We start from the raw sequence: 13,835 nt of genomic DNA, 5'->3' as shown, positions 1-13,835 counted from the left end.
TCAAATGGGGGCTTCAACTTGCAGGGAATGTTTGTATAGAGTACTTGATTGTGGAATCAGATGCGCAAGAGGTTGTTAAGTTAGTTAACAATAGTCGAGGCTGCAGATCCGAGATCTTCTGGACCATTTCAGAGGTGCAGAGAGTTTTGAAGAGCTTTAGCTCAGTTTGTGTCCAATATACTCATAGATCTTGTAATGCAATAGCCCACTCTTTAGCTAAATTAGCTCTAGAGAAGCTCGAAACGATTATTTGGTTGGGTTCATACCCTCCCTACTTGTTGTACTTGCTTTCTTCTTTAAGGTGAAATGAAGGTACTTTCCATTCAAAAAAAAAAAAAAATCAACCACAATCATTTAAAGATGGTAAAATAATAATTTTAGAAATTATCAGAATTCATCATCCAATAATAATAATTGCAAGTCTGATGTGGCATTAGTAATTTTGCATTAATATTTCCAAAATATTGCAGGGAGTATAATGACATTTCTCGAAGAGGCCAATTATTGTTTAAAATTGGATCAGGATCCTCTCCTGATCTGATCTTCATTTGAGTAAGTGTTATTAATATGATTGGTGGTTAACAAATTAAAAAGAAAAAGTATTTAAATTTTAATTATACATTAATACTAAAATAAAGGTGGCACAATATCTGTAAAAGATCAATAGTGCTCAGATCACGAGAGAATCTCAGTCCTTTAAAATTATATGAGGTGGGGCTAGCGAACCTACTAATTTTCTTCAACACTCACTTTTTTAATCAATAATCATCATATAATAACTTATTATTTTAATTCATTAGTTCTCAAAAATTATAAAATTATCTTTAATTAATTATTTTCTTTTTACTGCAACAAGTATTAGAAACTAAACTAATTTTGCTTTCTTTTAATTTTTTTATTCTTTCTTGGTAAATTAACTTAATATTTCTTTTATTTTTCATTATAACATTGCCAAATTTACCTATTATTATCATTTAAACTTCAGACAAAAAACAAACAATTCTTAAGACTTCGTATAACTTTTTAAATAGAGTTTATTTAAGTATTTTATTAGTAGAGTTTTATAAGTAGAGTTTTTACCCAAAATATTTTAGTTATTTAGTTGTTAATGAGAGTTTTTATTAAAAATTATAAAATTACTTTTATAAATAAATTTTTTAAAGTTATATTATGAAAAGAATGAAATAAGACTGTTAAATAAGTAGAGAATATTTTAAATATTTTAATATTTAAAAAATTTCAATCTCTACTTTTAAAAATTAAGAATTTAAACTTTTATTAATAGAAATAAGATAATTTATATAATCTTTAAAAAAATTATTTTAAAAAATAAATAACAATAAAAACTTTTATAACTTTGAGCCATGAAAAGAACGTGCCAATTGTCAAGGGCCGCTCGAACATACTCATCCCGCGACACAATACAATGCACACTAAACCCATTGGAAAGTTGCACGTAGCAGCTGAGCTTAAAAACCTCTAAAATCCTTTCAATTAAGTCTCAAGCTCTATCTTGTACTCATCAGTCCTTCTCCGGCATCTCTATCGCTCGCTCTCTCTCACTGATCCTCACCAAGGTAGCTCATCTCTCTCCCTTGATTCTGTTGTCCATTTATATTTCCCACAAAAATGATGATCAGTAGCTTTCTTTTCTACTTGTTTTTTTGGTTCTTGGGAAAGATATAGTCAGTATTTCAGTCTCAGAGTGAGCTGCATTGTGTTGTTTTAGGGTCGATAATAGAATTGATTCATTTGGCTTTTTTTCTTCAAAATAATGGAATTCAATTGAAATTCGTTTAGATAACATCCCCAAATTGGCTCCTTACGTAGTTTATGAGTTGAAAACAGTACAATGTGATGTGATAATAGAGCTTTTTAAATGCTTTTGTAAAAGCAACCACTAAATAGGATTTAATAATTTAATCTAAACATGAAATCCATTGAATCATAATTAATTTCACGCCCTTTCTTGGAAAATTCTAGGTTTTTCCTTTTCTTTTTCCTGAAATAATGCATTTTTTTTTAAACTCAAGTTACAATTGTTTTTTTTTTTCCACTGGAAATGCAGGAGTGATAATAATCCATCTCAAATTCATATCCTTGTTTATTATACATGATCTGCCATCTCCAGAAATACCTTAAGCAGGCACGGATTCCCCTAAATCCATTAACATCTCGTATCCGTTTCCATTCTTCCTCCGAGAATTGCTCTCATGTAGTTTCTTCTTCCCCAATTGAATCTTATTGCTCTGATGGCGCTAGATTGGATCACCATCAAGTCCTATGTGTAGACTCACCAAGGCTGCCTGACATTGATGTTATTATTTCCAAAGTTCATGTTGGAAGCAGCGAAGATGAGGTTTTTCAGTCTCTGAAGCAAGATCATGTGTGTAATGCTATACAGCCTTCTCACTACCTTGTTAATAAGTTGATCCACCGGTTCAAGGATGATTGGAAATCTGCGTTGGGCATTTTTAGATGGGCCGGGTCATGCCCGGGATATGAACATTCATCGGAGATATATGAAATGATGGTGGACATATTGGGGAAGGTGAGACAAATGGATCAGATGAGAGCATTGTTGGAGGAAATGAGCAAGGGTCATATTGTCACACTAAACACCGTTGCTAAGGTTATGAGAAGGTTTTCTGGTGCTGGTCAATGGGAGGATGCTGTAAGAACATTTGATGAGTTAGGAACTTTTGGGTTGGAGAAGAACACAGAAACCATGAATTTGCTGCTCGACACTCTTTGCAAAGAGGGCAAAGTTGAGCTGGCCCGTTCAGTTTTCTTGGAGTTAAAATCGTGCATTCCACCAAATGCTCACACATTTAACATTTTCATCCATGGTTGGTGCAAAATCAATCGGGTTGATGAGGCTCAATGGACAATTCAGGAGATGAAAGGACATGGTTGTCATCCTTGTGTAATTAGCTACTCTACAATCATTCAGTCTTATTGTCGCCAGTACAACTTCAGCAAGGTCTATGAGCTTCTTGATGAAATGCAGGCTCAAGGTTGCCCTCCAAATGTTGTTACTTACACCACTGTCATGTCTTATCTGGCAAAGTCAGGGGATTTTGAAGAAGCTATACGAATAACTGAGAAAATGAAAATTGTTGGATCTAAACCTGATTCACGTTTTTTCAATTGCTTGATTTATACCCTAGGGCGAGCTAGCAGAGTCCAAGAGGCAGTTTATGTTTATCAGGTGGAGATGCCAGAGAATGGTGTTGCCCCTGATACTTCGACCTTTAATACGATGATCACAATGTTTTCTCATCACGGTCACCATGAGAAGGCCTTTCATGTCCTTGAGGAGATGAACAAGTTAGAACATTGTAAGCCTAATGTTCAGACATTCCACCCATTGCTCAAATCATGCTTTAAAACTGGAAAAACGGATGAGTGCTTGAGTCAGTTATTGGATGACATGGTTAATAAGCATCATCTGAGCCTTGATATCACAACATACACACTTGTGATTCACGGGCTTTGTAGAGCAAACAAATGTGAGTGGGCCTACCTCCTGTTTAAGGAAATGATTGGTCATGACATAACACCTAGGTACCAGACATGCCGCTTGATATTGGATGAAGTCAAGCAGAAACATATGTACGATGCTGCTGAGAAAATTGAAGCTGTAATGAAGAAATTGTAAATGCCCAAGTGACGAGGTCCAGGTGAATATATTGATGCTTAATTGCAATGTGATTTTTTGATTTCAACCCTAATGTGGTTTTTATTGTACCACAACAAACATATTTATAACCAAATTTGGCATTTGTTTTGTACTTGAGGCTTCAGTAGTCCTGATGTTTAAAATTATTTCAATGTGCGGTTGACACACATAATTGACTACACTTGGAACTGAAAAACATAATTTCATATAATATTCCATGAAAATAACATGTCTGGTGAAACACGTCAATTTAACGTAAACATTACTTCTGATGCAGCAGGTGTACCAATTATGAAGTCATAACATCTGAGGGAACGAGTCAATTTTACCCAAGCAGTGATCTTTATGCTGACTGAAGAACACTTGCAGCAGTTAGTGGTAAAGCAACGTGGGTTATGAATGTAGACTTTCTAGTTTCTATGCTATCTAAATAACATGCCACTTCAACATGAACACATCTGCTATTGCAGGTGTTAAAAATGATGTATCAGTTTTACCAAACTGGAAGTTGGGGCACAAGCCGCAGAGCATCTGCTGCAGGTGGTTACAGAAAAAAGGGCTGAGGAAGGGGGAAAATATCTGATTTTCTGCCGGCATTATCAGTTTATTACTCTGAACAGTGTTTGGTATTCTGATCAGCCTCCTACTTCATAACAGTGCCACCATTTTGTAAGTTCTTCTCCCCTGAGCAAACTGAAAACAACATAAACACACTTGTCTCTGGATTCAAGATCTCCCCTGTAACATTTTACCGTCTTTCTTATTAAAGTATGATTAGAAATTATGGTTATTGGTTATGTGTATTTAATCATCCAACTTAGCCTTGGGCTTCTCTTCGGCTATAAATTGTGCAGGAGAAGTGTACTACCTTGACATGTTATAACTGGTGCTGTAACTTGCACCCCATACAAAAATCATGTGGGTCCCACCACCTGTTACAACTTTTTAAGTATTTTTGAATGGGATGTAAGTTACAACAACTGTAACGTGGGAGGATTCTTTTTATATATATGTTGTGCTATTTTCTTCTCTAGCACACCTCTTCTCTAGCACACCTCATAGCCTAAGTAACAAAATAGTTAACAAGTCGCAATGAGATTGGAATTAGAAGCTTTGCATGAGTTGGCCCATGTGGGATTCTCTTATGTGGCTTTGTTATCAATTAATTACCTGGTGAGGCTTATCATTTTGCATTAAAAATGAGTCCAATTCCTGAATGTGTTTTTTGTGTGTATGTTTCTTCTTTTTTTTCAGAAGTTAGTTTGAGTCGTTTAGTGTAAATTGCATCGGATGCAGTATGTGTATCACGTGATCTTGTCCATTTGAATGCAGTAAATAACACTCAGAATCAGACATCTCGTGATCTAATGACGCTTTGATATATCTATCATATTGAAGTTAAATGGACCCAAACACAATAACCATGTGACAGATGGTCCACTTCATTCTACTTTAGACCAAATGTGCAAGCTGTGCTAAATTCCATAACCTAGATCTTTTCTTTTTGTATCATTCGGGGCCGAGTGATCAGACAGATCAAGCTTAATGACCCTTGTCTGTGGTGCTGCGCATGTTTTTTAATACTGAAGGTTCCCCGTTTGCGAGCTTTTCCTGCTTTTCGTTCATAGAAATTGTCAAACTAAATTGGGAGTGTTGCTTTCATTTTCATTCTACATATTGATCAATATAGAATTTAAAGGAGTGTTGCTTTCGGAAAGTCTGCAACGGAACACAAGCCAAAACTGGGCGCCAGGAAATAGGTACAAAAAGAAAACCACAGCAAAAAAAACACAATTTGACTCAGAAACTGCCAAGCGGCAGTGCTTGAAAATTATCGTGGCCGGTAATAGGAAGACTACAGAACTATCATACGTTTAAAGATTATTACAACGCCAGTTTGAACGAGTCATTGTCATTGACTCTTTTGGAGGTGATTGTAATTAAAACCCAGTAAAGCAGCGGCTGCATGAACTTAAAGCTTTGCATGTGCTTCAGATTAAAATGGTTTCGTACTTACCAATGGAGAAAAGGGTCGCCATCATGGATTGTTCCCTAACTACTAGCCGACTCGTCCATCCATGTAGCTGGGTCAGCAATGATGAAATCAAGCGTTCTTCAATTGCACCCGCAACAAGTTCGCATTAACAAATTAGCCTAATTGTGATATCGAACGACATATTTATTACAGTGACGTTTGGTTTGGTGGGGTTCATACGGCACGCTCAATTCCATTTTCAAGAAATAAAGGAACCACACGTCTTTTGCATTAACTCACCTTTTATTCCGATGGATTAATGAGACATAAGTTCGTGATTCATGCAATTACCTTTTTTAACATCTAATACAAACACTTGAGTAGTATATTCGCAAAAGACTCTTTGGATAGATTCACGTATTTTTTAATTTAAAAAAAAAAACCTTATAAATAGCATATAGAGGTGCAAAAAGACAATTTAAAATTATGGGGCGCGTGCAAATGGTATAAATTCCACATAAATAAAAGAAGATTTCGTGAAAGAATCCAATGAAACCAATGATTTCCCCACCCTTCTCTCCTGTTTCTTGTTTTCTTCTCATTTTCATTCTACATATTGATCAATTGCATCAGTTTCAGTGAAAGTTATCTAGTTTACACGAATAAGTCACCTAGATAATTATTATTTGTCTCTTCATTCTTGTTTTCTTCTCGTTTCCATTCTCCATATTGATTGATTGAATCAGTTTCAGTGAAAGTTATCTAGTTCACACAAATAAGTCACCTAGATAATTATTATTTGTCTCTTCATTGGCCTAAGCCTTTCACGGGCAAAGGAATCTATAGCTATATTATGTGCTCACTTTGTTTAAATTTTTTCTCCACCATGAATAAAAGTACAGTACCGATATTCTCATTTTCCATAAAAGTAAAGGCAACTAAAAATTTTCAATCACGTAATCGTTATCTTTTTGTTGTGGTCCGCAAACAGTTAAAAGTAGGTACTTTCTTGATTAGCTCTAGATTCTTGAATGTCTTTCTTTGCTTCAACTGGTCATTGAACAAGCATTAAAGGATTCAATCTCATGCAGTCATCTTCCGACTGTCAAACAAAAGCTCTCTAATTTTCTATTTCTTTCTCCTGCATTCCAAGATTCCTTATCATTATAAACCTTACCTTATAAAGAATCATTTTTCCCAAGCTCTAAGATAAAATCTCGATTGGGTTTCACATCTGAATCAAAAGCTTGTTTTTTTATCTTTGTTTCTTTGATGCCTCCTTCCTACTTTCCTCTTCGTTGGGAGAGCACAGGTGATCAATGGTGGTATGCATCACCTATTGACTTTGCAGCTGCGAATGGTCATTATGAACTTGTAAAGGAACTTCTCCACCTTGACACCAATCTCCTCATCAAACTCACTTCACTTCGCAGAATTCGCCGCCTTGAAACTGTGTGGGATGACGAGGAACAGTTTGACGATGTTGCAAAATGCCGTTCTTCTGTTGCAAGAAAGCTGCTCCATGACTGTGAAACAAAAAAGGGTCACAATTCTTTGATTCGAGCTGGCTATGGTGGGTGGCTTCTGTACACTGCTGCCTCAGCTGGGGATGTCAGATTTGTTAAGGAGTTGTTACAGAGAGATCCTCTTCTTGTTTTTGGTGAAGGAGAGTATGGTGTCACTGATATTCTATATGCGGCCGCTAGGAGCAAGAATTCTGAAGTGTTTAGGCTGCTTCTGGATAATGCTGTGGCCCCAAGGTGTTGCCTTAGCAGTGGAGGAGAATTCGAGGAAAAACTGAGTGACAGTTATTCAGTTTTTAAGTGGGAGATGATGAATAGAGCTGTTCATGCTGTTGCTAGAGGTGGGAATTTGGATATTTTGAGGCAGCTGCTTGGCGATTGTGAAAATGTTTTGGCTTATAGAGATGTGCAGGGATCTACCATCCTGCATTCAGCCTCTGGAAGAGGACAGGTTGAGGTAAGGGACCTTCTGCTTTCTAATTGTTAGATGCCTAATTGGTCATTTGTTCACACTGCAGAGTCTTTGATTTTTTGGCGAGCAGATACCTAATTAGCTAGCAAGTTTTTCCCTCTTTCTTGTTTACTGGAACCTTTTTATAGCTAAGTTTGTGTGATGGTTATGCAATGCATCAGCATTTTTAATGAAAAAGTCTGAGGAACACCTAGACAGCTGGGTTTTCCGAAGTAAATGTTGCCGGTGGTCCTTGTAAGAGACAATTTTGCTCTTGTTTTCAAATTTGAGTAAAATTCTAAACGAATGCTCATGTCTTTTGGAAGTATGTAAGATCGAAACTATAACATTCTATTTGAGTTGGGAGAGATTCGGAATTCGATTCATTCATTCTGACCAAGGAATTAAATGTTGCAATTGAAGTGCATGTAACTTTGTGTGCCACAGAGTTAGAATTCACTCTGTTGATAGGTGATGCTATCCTCATCTGCCTGATTGAACTTGCTAGGTCATATAAATGGTAAGCCCGAAGTGGTGAAGCTGCAAAATGTGTTTTTCATTAATGCGTTTCTTGGATGCACTGGAAAACCAGTGCAATGTCCCATTTGTTTTGGCTTCAAAAGTCTCCCTCGAAGAAAGAAAATTTTGACCACTGCATGACCAAGATTGGAAGACAAAACAGATTTCTTAAATTTGGATTGGAGAATTTAAGATAATTTTTTTGGCTGTTGCTTTCCATTTAGAATTACAAAACCTGCATATTTTTATGAAGCCTATGGGAGAACAAGATTCAGTTTGTTTTTTCTTGCCTACCGAAACAACACGCTTCATTGGACCACCAGCCACCTGAGAATTGCTACTTACATTTCTGTTCATCTGTTAATGTAGGTAGTGAAGAATCTTGTAGAATCCTATGACATCATCAACTCTGCAGATAGCTCAGGGAACACAGCCTTACATGTTGCTGCTTACAAAGGTTACTTGGCTGTGGTGAAGGTTCTGATTGCCAAATCACCCTCTTTGATCTCTGTAACAAATAGCTATGGCGACACTTTTCTCCATATGGTAGTGGCTGGCTTTCGGTCCCCTGGCTTCCGAAGAGTGGACCACCAGATTCAGCTTATGGAGCAGCTGGTGAGTGGTAAGATTGTAGAGGTGAAAGATATCATCAATGTCACAAACAATAATGGCAGAACCGCTCTACACTTGGCTGTAAGTGAGAACATTCAATGTAATCTGGTGGAACTTCTAATGACAGTGCCATCGATCAATTTAAACATCCGGGATGGTGAAGGCATGACCCCATTAGATCTTCTCAAGCAACATCCAAGATCAGCATCTTCCGAAATTTTAATCAAACAGTTGATTTCAGCTGGAGGAATCTCCAACTGTCAGGATAATGTTGCAAGGAACGCCATCGCTTGTCATCTGAAAGGGCAGGGCATAGGTGTCAGTCCTGGATCTTCATTTAGAGTCCCTGATGCTGAGATATTCTTGTATACTGGTATTGAAAATGCATCTGATGCAATTTGTGATGCAGCAAGTGTGGAATACAGTAGTTGCCTCAGTGAACAAAGTGACTTTGACTCAAGTAACACGCCAGATGATAAGAAGTCAAGTCCTATAGATTATGCTGCAAGGCGCCTCAAGTTTCTTCTTCGGTGGACAAAGAGGAAGGAAAGAAAAGCTACTAGCTCAGAGTTGGGAGATGGTGATACCTTGGCGACATCCAGTATATCTACAAATTGGGGAAACAGCCCCATTTCACTCAGGCAGAAGTATCAGAAATCTGTATCCCTTCCAAACAACAAAAGAATCCTTTCTCTAAGGAGTGATTTTCCAAGTCCAGACACCAAAAACAAATTTACTGCAGGGCTAATGCATGGTGTGATCCAGCCATTGCCACATTTAGCTTCTCCAACTCAATCATTGCCGAGTCCTTTATCTGGATCATCCATTTCTTCACCTACATCAATGGAGAAACAAAACGGTGTGGATATTTCAGAACCCTCTTGCATCAACGGAACTCCTCAAATGAACCGAAAACAGACTTCCTTCGATAAGAAGCTGATGAATCAGTATCTCTGTTTTGGTGCACAAGGGCTGGCTGGGGAAGATTCCATAAACAACTTAAAGCCAGGTAGGAGGTTCAAGCATGTTGGTTCTTTAGTTACTTGATCTGTCATGCGAGGCTTTGAGCTTCAAACCTGTGTTCTCTTCATCCGTTCCCACTTTTCCAGCTTTCACTTTCAGATTACATGCTTGTATTGTGAGTAAATTATGTATAAAATTTCAAGCACTTTTACTGAATTAACAAGGAAAATGCATTTTTATAAATTTGATAGCAAGTTTCTTCATGTTATAGAATGCCTTTCAAAATTTGGGTTAACTCTGGAACAACAACGAATCCAAAGACACGCCATATAATCTAGTTCTAATTTTGGGTTAGAGCATATTTGGGATTATTTTAGATTGACTAACACTTAAAATATGCTTGGTAAATCAACTTCAAAAGTGATTATTCAGCAGTTTGATTATTGAATGATCAATTTTTGTATTGATCCTTAAAAATAAGAAATTGTAGCTTTTCAAAAGTTGATCATCTGATAATTTTGGAAGTTTTGATTTCCAGTTCATGAGAAATTTGAGATTAAGGTATCAAAATCTCTCAATTTAATGGAATTTAAAATTCAATGGCAATACCAAACAATGGAAAGGGAAAAGGGTTTCACATTCCTTTCTCCTTCTCCCTCCAACTCTTAAGGTCTAACTGAAGGACTAGGGATTCCAATAACGACCGTGGTGCATTGTAAAGGAGGCTCCATCGCCAGTGGTGATCAATCTTTAATTTCTTAATAAATATTTTTTCAATTTTTAAATATGAATATAAACACAATTTAATTTTTATTCATTAGCACTTAAATTAATGTCTTTTTTTAACCATGAATCATGAATATGTTTAAAAATATAAGTAGAAATTGGTCTTATAAAGTCCCAGGAGAATCACAGAATAATGAATCATACTTAAAAATCCATACTAATAATAGGCAAGAATAAACACAAACGTTAAGTTGTGAGGGCCATTTTAATCATTCAGCAAACGACAGAATGGCTTTCTGAATGAACGGTTATCCAAGATTCAAAAGACGGTTGAAAAAGAAAAAAAAAGCGGGCCACCAATTTTAACGACATAATTGCCTATTTGGAGGAGTAGCATGATATTATTAGACATTAATATTCAGGGTAGTTTAGCAGTCTCTAGTCTCCATATTTAAACTTGCCCTCATTTCCGTAACTTACTTAAACAGGAGACACAAGATTGCCCCGCCCATTTATAAAAATACATTTCACAAAAAAATAAACAGGTCTGCCATAGTTGAATCTTGTTTGAAGATCACACTATGGCGCCTAATAACAACATGTCGCAGGAAGAAGAAGCAAGGCAAAAGGCCATTGATGATTGGCTTCCAATCACTTCTTCCAGGAATGCTAAATGGTGGTACTCAGCATTTCACAATGTCACCGCCATGGTTGGCGCCGGTGTCCTCAGCCTTCCTTATGCCATGTCTCATCTTGGATGGTATCGCAAATATATGTTTTATGTAATGTTCCTGTGCCGTGTTGATTGATCCGGTTACTAATTAATACAATTGTTTTACTATTCATCTTAGGGGTCCTGGAATTGCTGTGCTGATTATATCATGGGTTGTCACCTTGTACACCCTCTGGCAAATGGTTGAAATGCACGAAATGGTGCCGGGAAAGAGGTTTGATAGGTACCACGAGCTAGGGCAAGGAGCGTTTGGTGATAAGCTTGGACTATGGATTGTGGTGCCCCAACAGGTTATTGTGGAAGTGAGTACTAATATCATCTACATGGTCACCGGAGGAAAATCGTTCAAGAAAGCACATGAAGTGATTTGCCCCAGCTGCAAAGAGATTAAGACCTCTTATTGGATCATGATCTTCGCTGCTATCCACTTTGTTCTCTCCCATCTTCCCAACTTCAATTCCATCTCTGTTGTCTCTCTGGCTGCCGCGGTCATGTCATTGAGGTAGGCCTAACCAAATTAAATCGATATGCGCTAGTAATATAGGCTAGAATATTAGTGATTGGTGCTGGAATATGTATCATTGGTATGCTAACTACACAGTTTGATAATTTGTGTGACAGTTACTCGACCATTGCTTGGGTGGTGCCACTTGAGAAGGGGGTTGAGCCTGATGTGGACTATTCATACAATGCTAAATCAACAACTGATGCTATGTTTAATTTCTTCACTGCCCTGGGAGATGTTGCATTTGCCTATGCCGGTCACAATGTTGTGCTGGAAATTCAAGCAACAATTCCTTCAACCCCTGAGAAACCGTCAAAGGGTCCAATGTGGAAAGGAGTTGTTGTTGCATACATCATTGTTGCCATCTGCTATTTCCCTGTAGCTCTCGTTGGATACTACATTTTTGGAAACACTGTTGAGGATAACATCCTTCTCACACTTGAGAAGCCCATTTGGATCGTTGCAGCAGCTAACTTGTTTGTTGTTGTCCATGTCATTGGAAGCTACCAGGTAATCGAATCGTTAAATTAATAGACCTCAAACAAATTTAATTTGTATGCATGGCCACCACAACTTTTCTGACCTTATTGCTTCCTTGTTCTTGGGGCAAATGAATGCAGATTTTTGCAATGCCAGTGTTTGATATGATTGAAACTTTCCTGGTGAAGCAGTTGAAATTCACACCTTCTTTTATGCTTCGTCTTGTCACCCGTTCTTTATATGTTGGTAAGCTAGCTAGCTATGACGCGACTCCGACATTTCGATATATTCTTCTACCATTCGTTTAGCCAGTTAGCTGCATATATACTAATTAATCATTTGTTCTAATATTCATTTTCAGCATTTACAATGATTGTTGCTATAAGCGTTCCTTTCTTCGGTTCACTGATGGGATTCTTCGGAGGATTTGCTTTGGCCCCAACAAGTTACTACGTAAGAACTACACTACTTATTAACCTTATTGCCAGTTGACCTTTTTTTTTTTCATCTTGTTTACACACACACACACACACATATAATAAGAAACACATTATATGTGCTAGAATTAATGTTGCTCTCTTCGTACAGCTGCCATGCATCATGTGGCTTTGCATCTACAAGCCAAGGAGATTCAGCTTATCCTGGTTCGCAAACTGGGTATGTTTTGATTAACTCTTTTAAGAGAAATTTAAACTCAATTTGAGGCTAGCTTATTGAGACACTGATTATTAATGAAATACGTTTTACATTTCCAGTTCTGCATTGTTCTTGGTGTCCTATTGATGATTTTGGCACCCATTGGTGGGCTGAGATCAATCATCATGTCAGCCAAGAACTACGAATTCTTCTCGTAAATTCCTTGCTGCTTCTTAGATCAAGATTCAACAAGCAAGCAGCTGCTGCTTTGAAGTTGGACAGTGATGGTAGCAATATTGTTCGGTTAATTATTACTTCTCGAGCCCCCACCTGGTTGATCCAATAGTCAAATTAAAGCTTGACTTGATAGAATTTATATTGGCTTTTGTAAAAATAAATATTTGACTTTATCATTTCAAATGTTTAGAAAAATGGATCAGGCAACGTAACAAGAGAAGGAAGATCTTCTGTACTTGCTAGTCCTAGTTAAGCTTTATTCATCAATTGTAATCAACATTTATTGTGACATTGTGGTCCAATCAAGAGCTCCTTTGATGTTAAACTGGTTCACCTGTGTATTCTTTTATTCTTATTTTACCATTCCTATGCTCTTAATAAGATTGTATTATCTTTAAAAAAAAAATTTAATTTTATCTGTAGCAAAAATTATATAAGAATTTATCCCATTCACAGGTTTCAACCAGAAGCTTCCGTCAATATTATTTTTATCTTATCACATGTAAATCTTAACTCAATCAATGATGTAGCGGTAGATATAAGCGTGGTAAAAATTCAACGGATAAAATTGTGTACATCGAGATTCGAGAGTGAAGGTAATGGGCTAATGTGGCCAAGCGAACGAAGAAATGAGCTACTGGGAAGCATGAAGCCTGGCAAGGGGTATTCTGCCATAGCAGCACCCTTCACTCACTTGAATGATATTAATGTAAACATTGGGGCTTGGAAGTATTTTCACTTTTTATTTTGGGAAGTTGAAAAAGGGTATTTCCGTCACCGAAACAAAGGTAGG

At 37.1% G+C, this 13,835-nt stretch overlaps 3 protein-coding genes across 6 annotated transcripts; all 3 read left to right on the top strand.

Annotated features, from left to right (window-relative positions):
- The first annotated feature begins 1,413 nt into the window (after window positions 1-1,413).
- On the top strand, window positions 1,414-4,800 carry LOC102616033 (pentatricopeptide repeat-containing protein At3g04130, mitochondrial). 4 transcript variants are annotated; one of them, XM_025101625.2, is made up of 4 exons: window positions 1,414-1,577; window positions 2,069-3,683; window positions 3,963-4,060; window positions 4,153-4,800. In XM_025101625.2, exon 2 carries the CDS (start codon window positions 2,114-2,116, stop codon window positions 3,659-3,661), a length of 1,548 nt encoding a protein of 515 aa, XP_024957393.1. In that variant the 5' UTR covers window positions 1,414-1,577; window positions 2,069-2,113; the 3' UTR covers window positions 3,662-3,683; window positions 3,963-4,060; window positions 4,153-4,800. The 4 variants fall into 4 exon arrangements, with proteins under 4 accessions (XP_024957393.1, XP_024957394.1, XP_006484038.1 ...); XM_025101626.2 differs by having other exon boundaries at window positions 3,963-4,070; XM_006483975.3 differs by having other exon boundaries at window positions 3,960-4,060.
- A 1,516-nt stretch (window positions 4,801-6,316) lies between these two features.
- Window positions 6,317-9,975, top strand: LOC102616512 (uncharacterized). Its single transcript, XM_006483976.4, has 2 exons — window positions 6,317-7,637; window positions 8,520-9,975. Exons 1-2 carry the CDS (start codon window positions 6,930-6,932, stop codon window positions 9,807-9,809), a joined length of 1,998 nt encoding a protein of 665 aa, XP_006484039.1. The 5' UTR covers window positions 6,317-6,929; the 3' UTR covers window positions 9,810-9,975.
- A 1,066-nt stretch (window positions 9,976-11,041) lies between these two features.
- On the top strand, window positions 11,042-13,353 carry LOC102616810 (lysine histidine transporter-like 2). Its single transcript, XM_006483977.4, has 7 exons — window positions 11,042-11,211; window positions 11,303-11,686; window positions 11,806-12,199; window positions 12,310-12,415; window positions 12,531-12,622; window positions 12,758-12,826; window positions 12,925-13,353. Exons 1-7 carry the CDS (start codon window positions 11,051-11,053, stop codon window positions 13,021-13,023), a joined length of 1,305 nt encoding a protein of 434 aa, XP_006484040.2. The 5' UTR covers window positions 11,042-11,050; the 3' UTR covers window positions 13,024-13,353.
- The last annotated feature ends 482 nt before the right edge of the window (window positions 13,354-13,835 follow it).

The sequence above is a fragment of the Citrus sinensis genome, chromosome 4 (genome assembly GCF_022201045.2).
Source record: "Citrus sinensis cultivar Valencia sweet orange chromosome 4, DVS_A1.0, whole genome shotgun sequence".
Classification (NCBI taxonomy): domain Eukaryota; kingdom Viridiplantae; phylum Streptophyta; class Magnoliopsida; order Sapindales; family Rutaceae; genus Citrus; species Citrus sinensis.
This window is presented reverse-complemented; position numbering and strand designations above follow the sequence as displayed.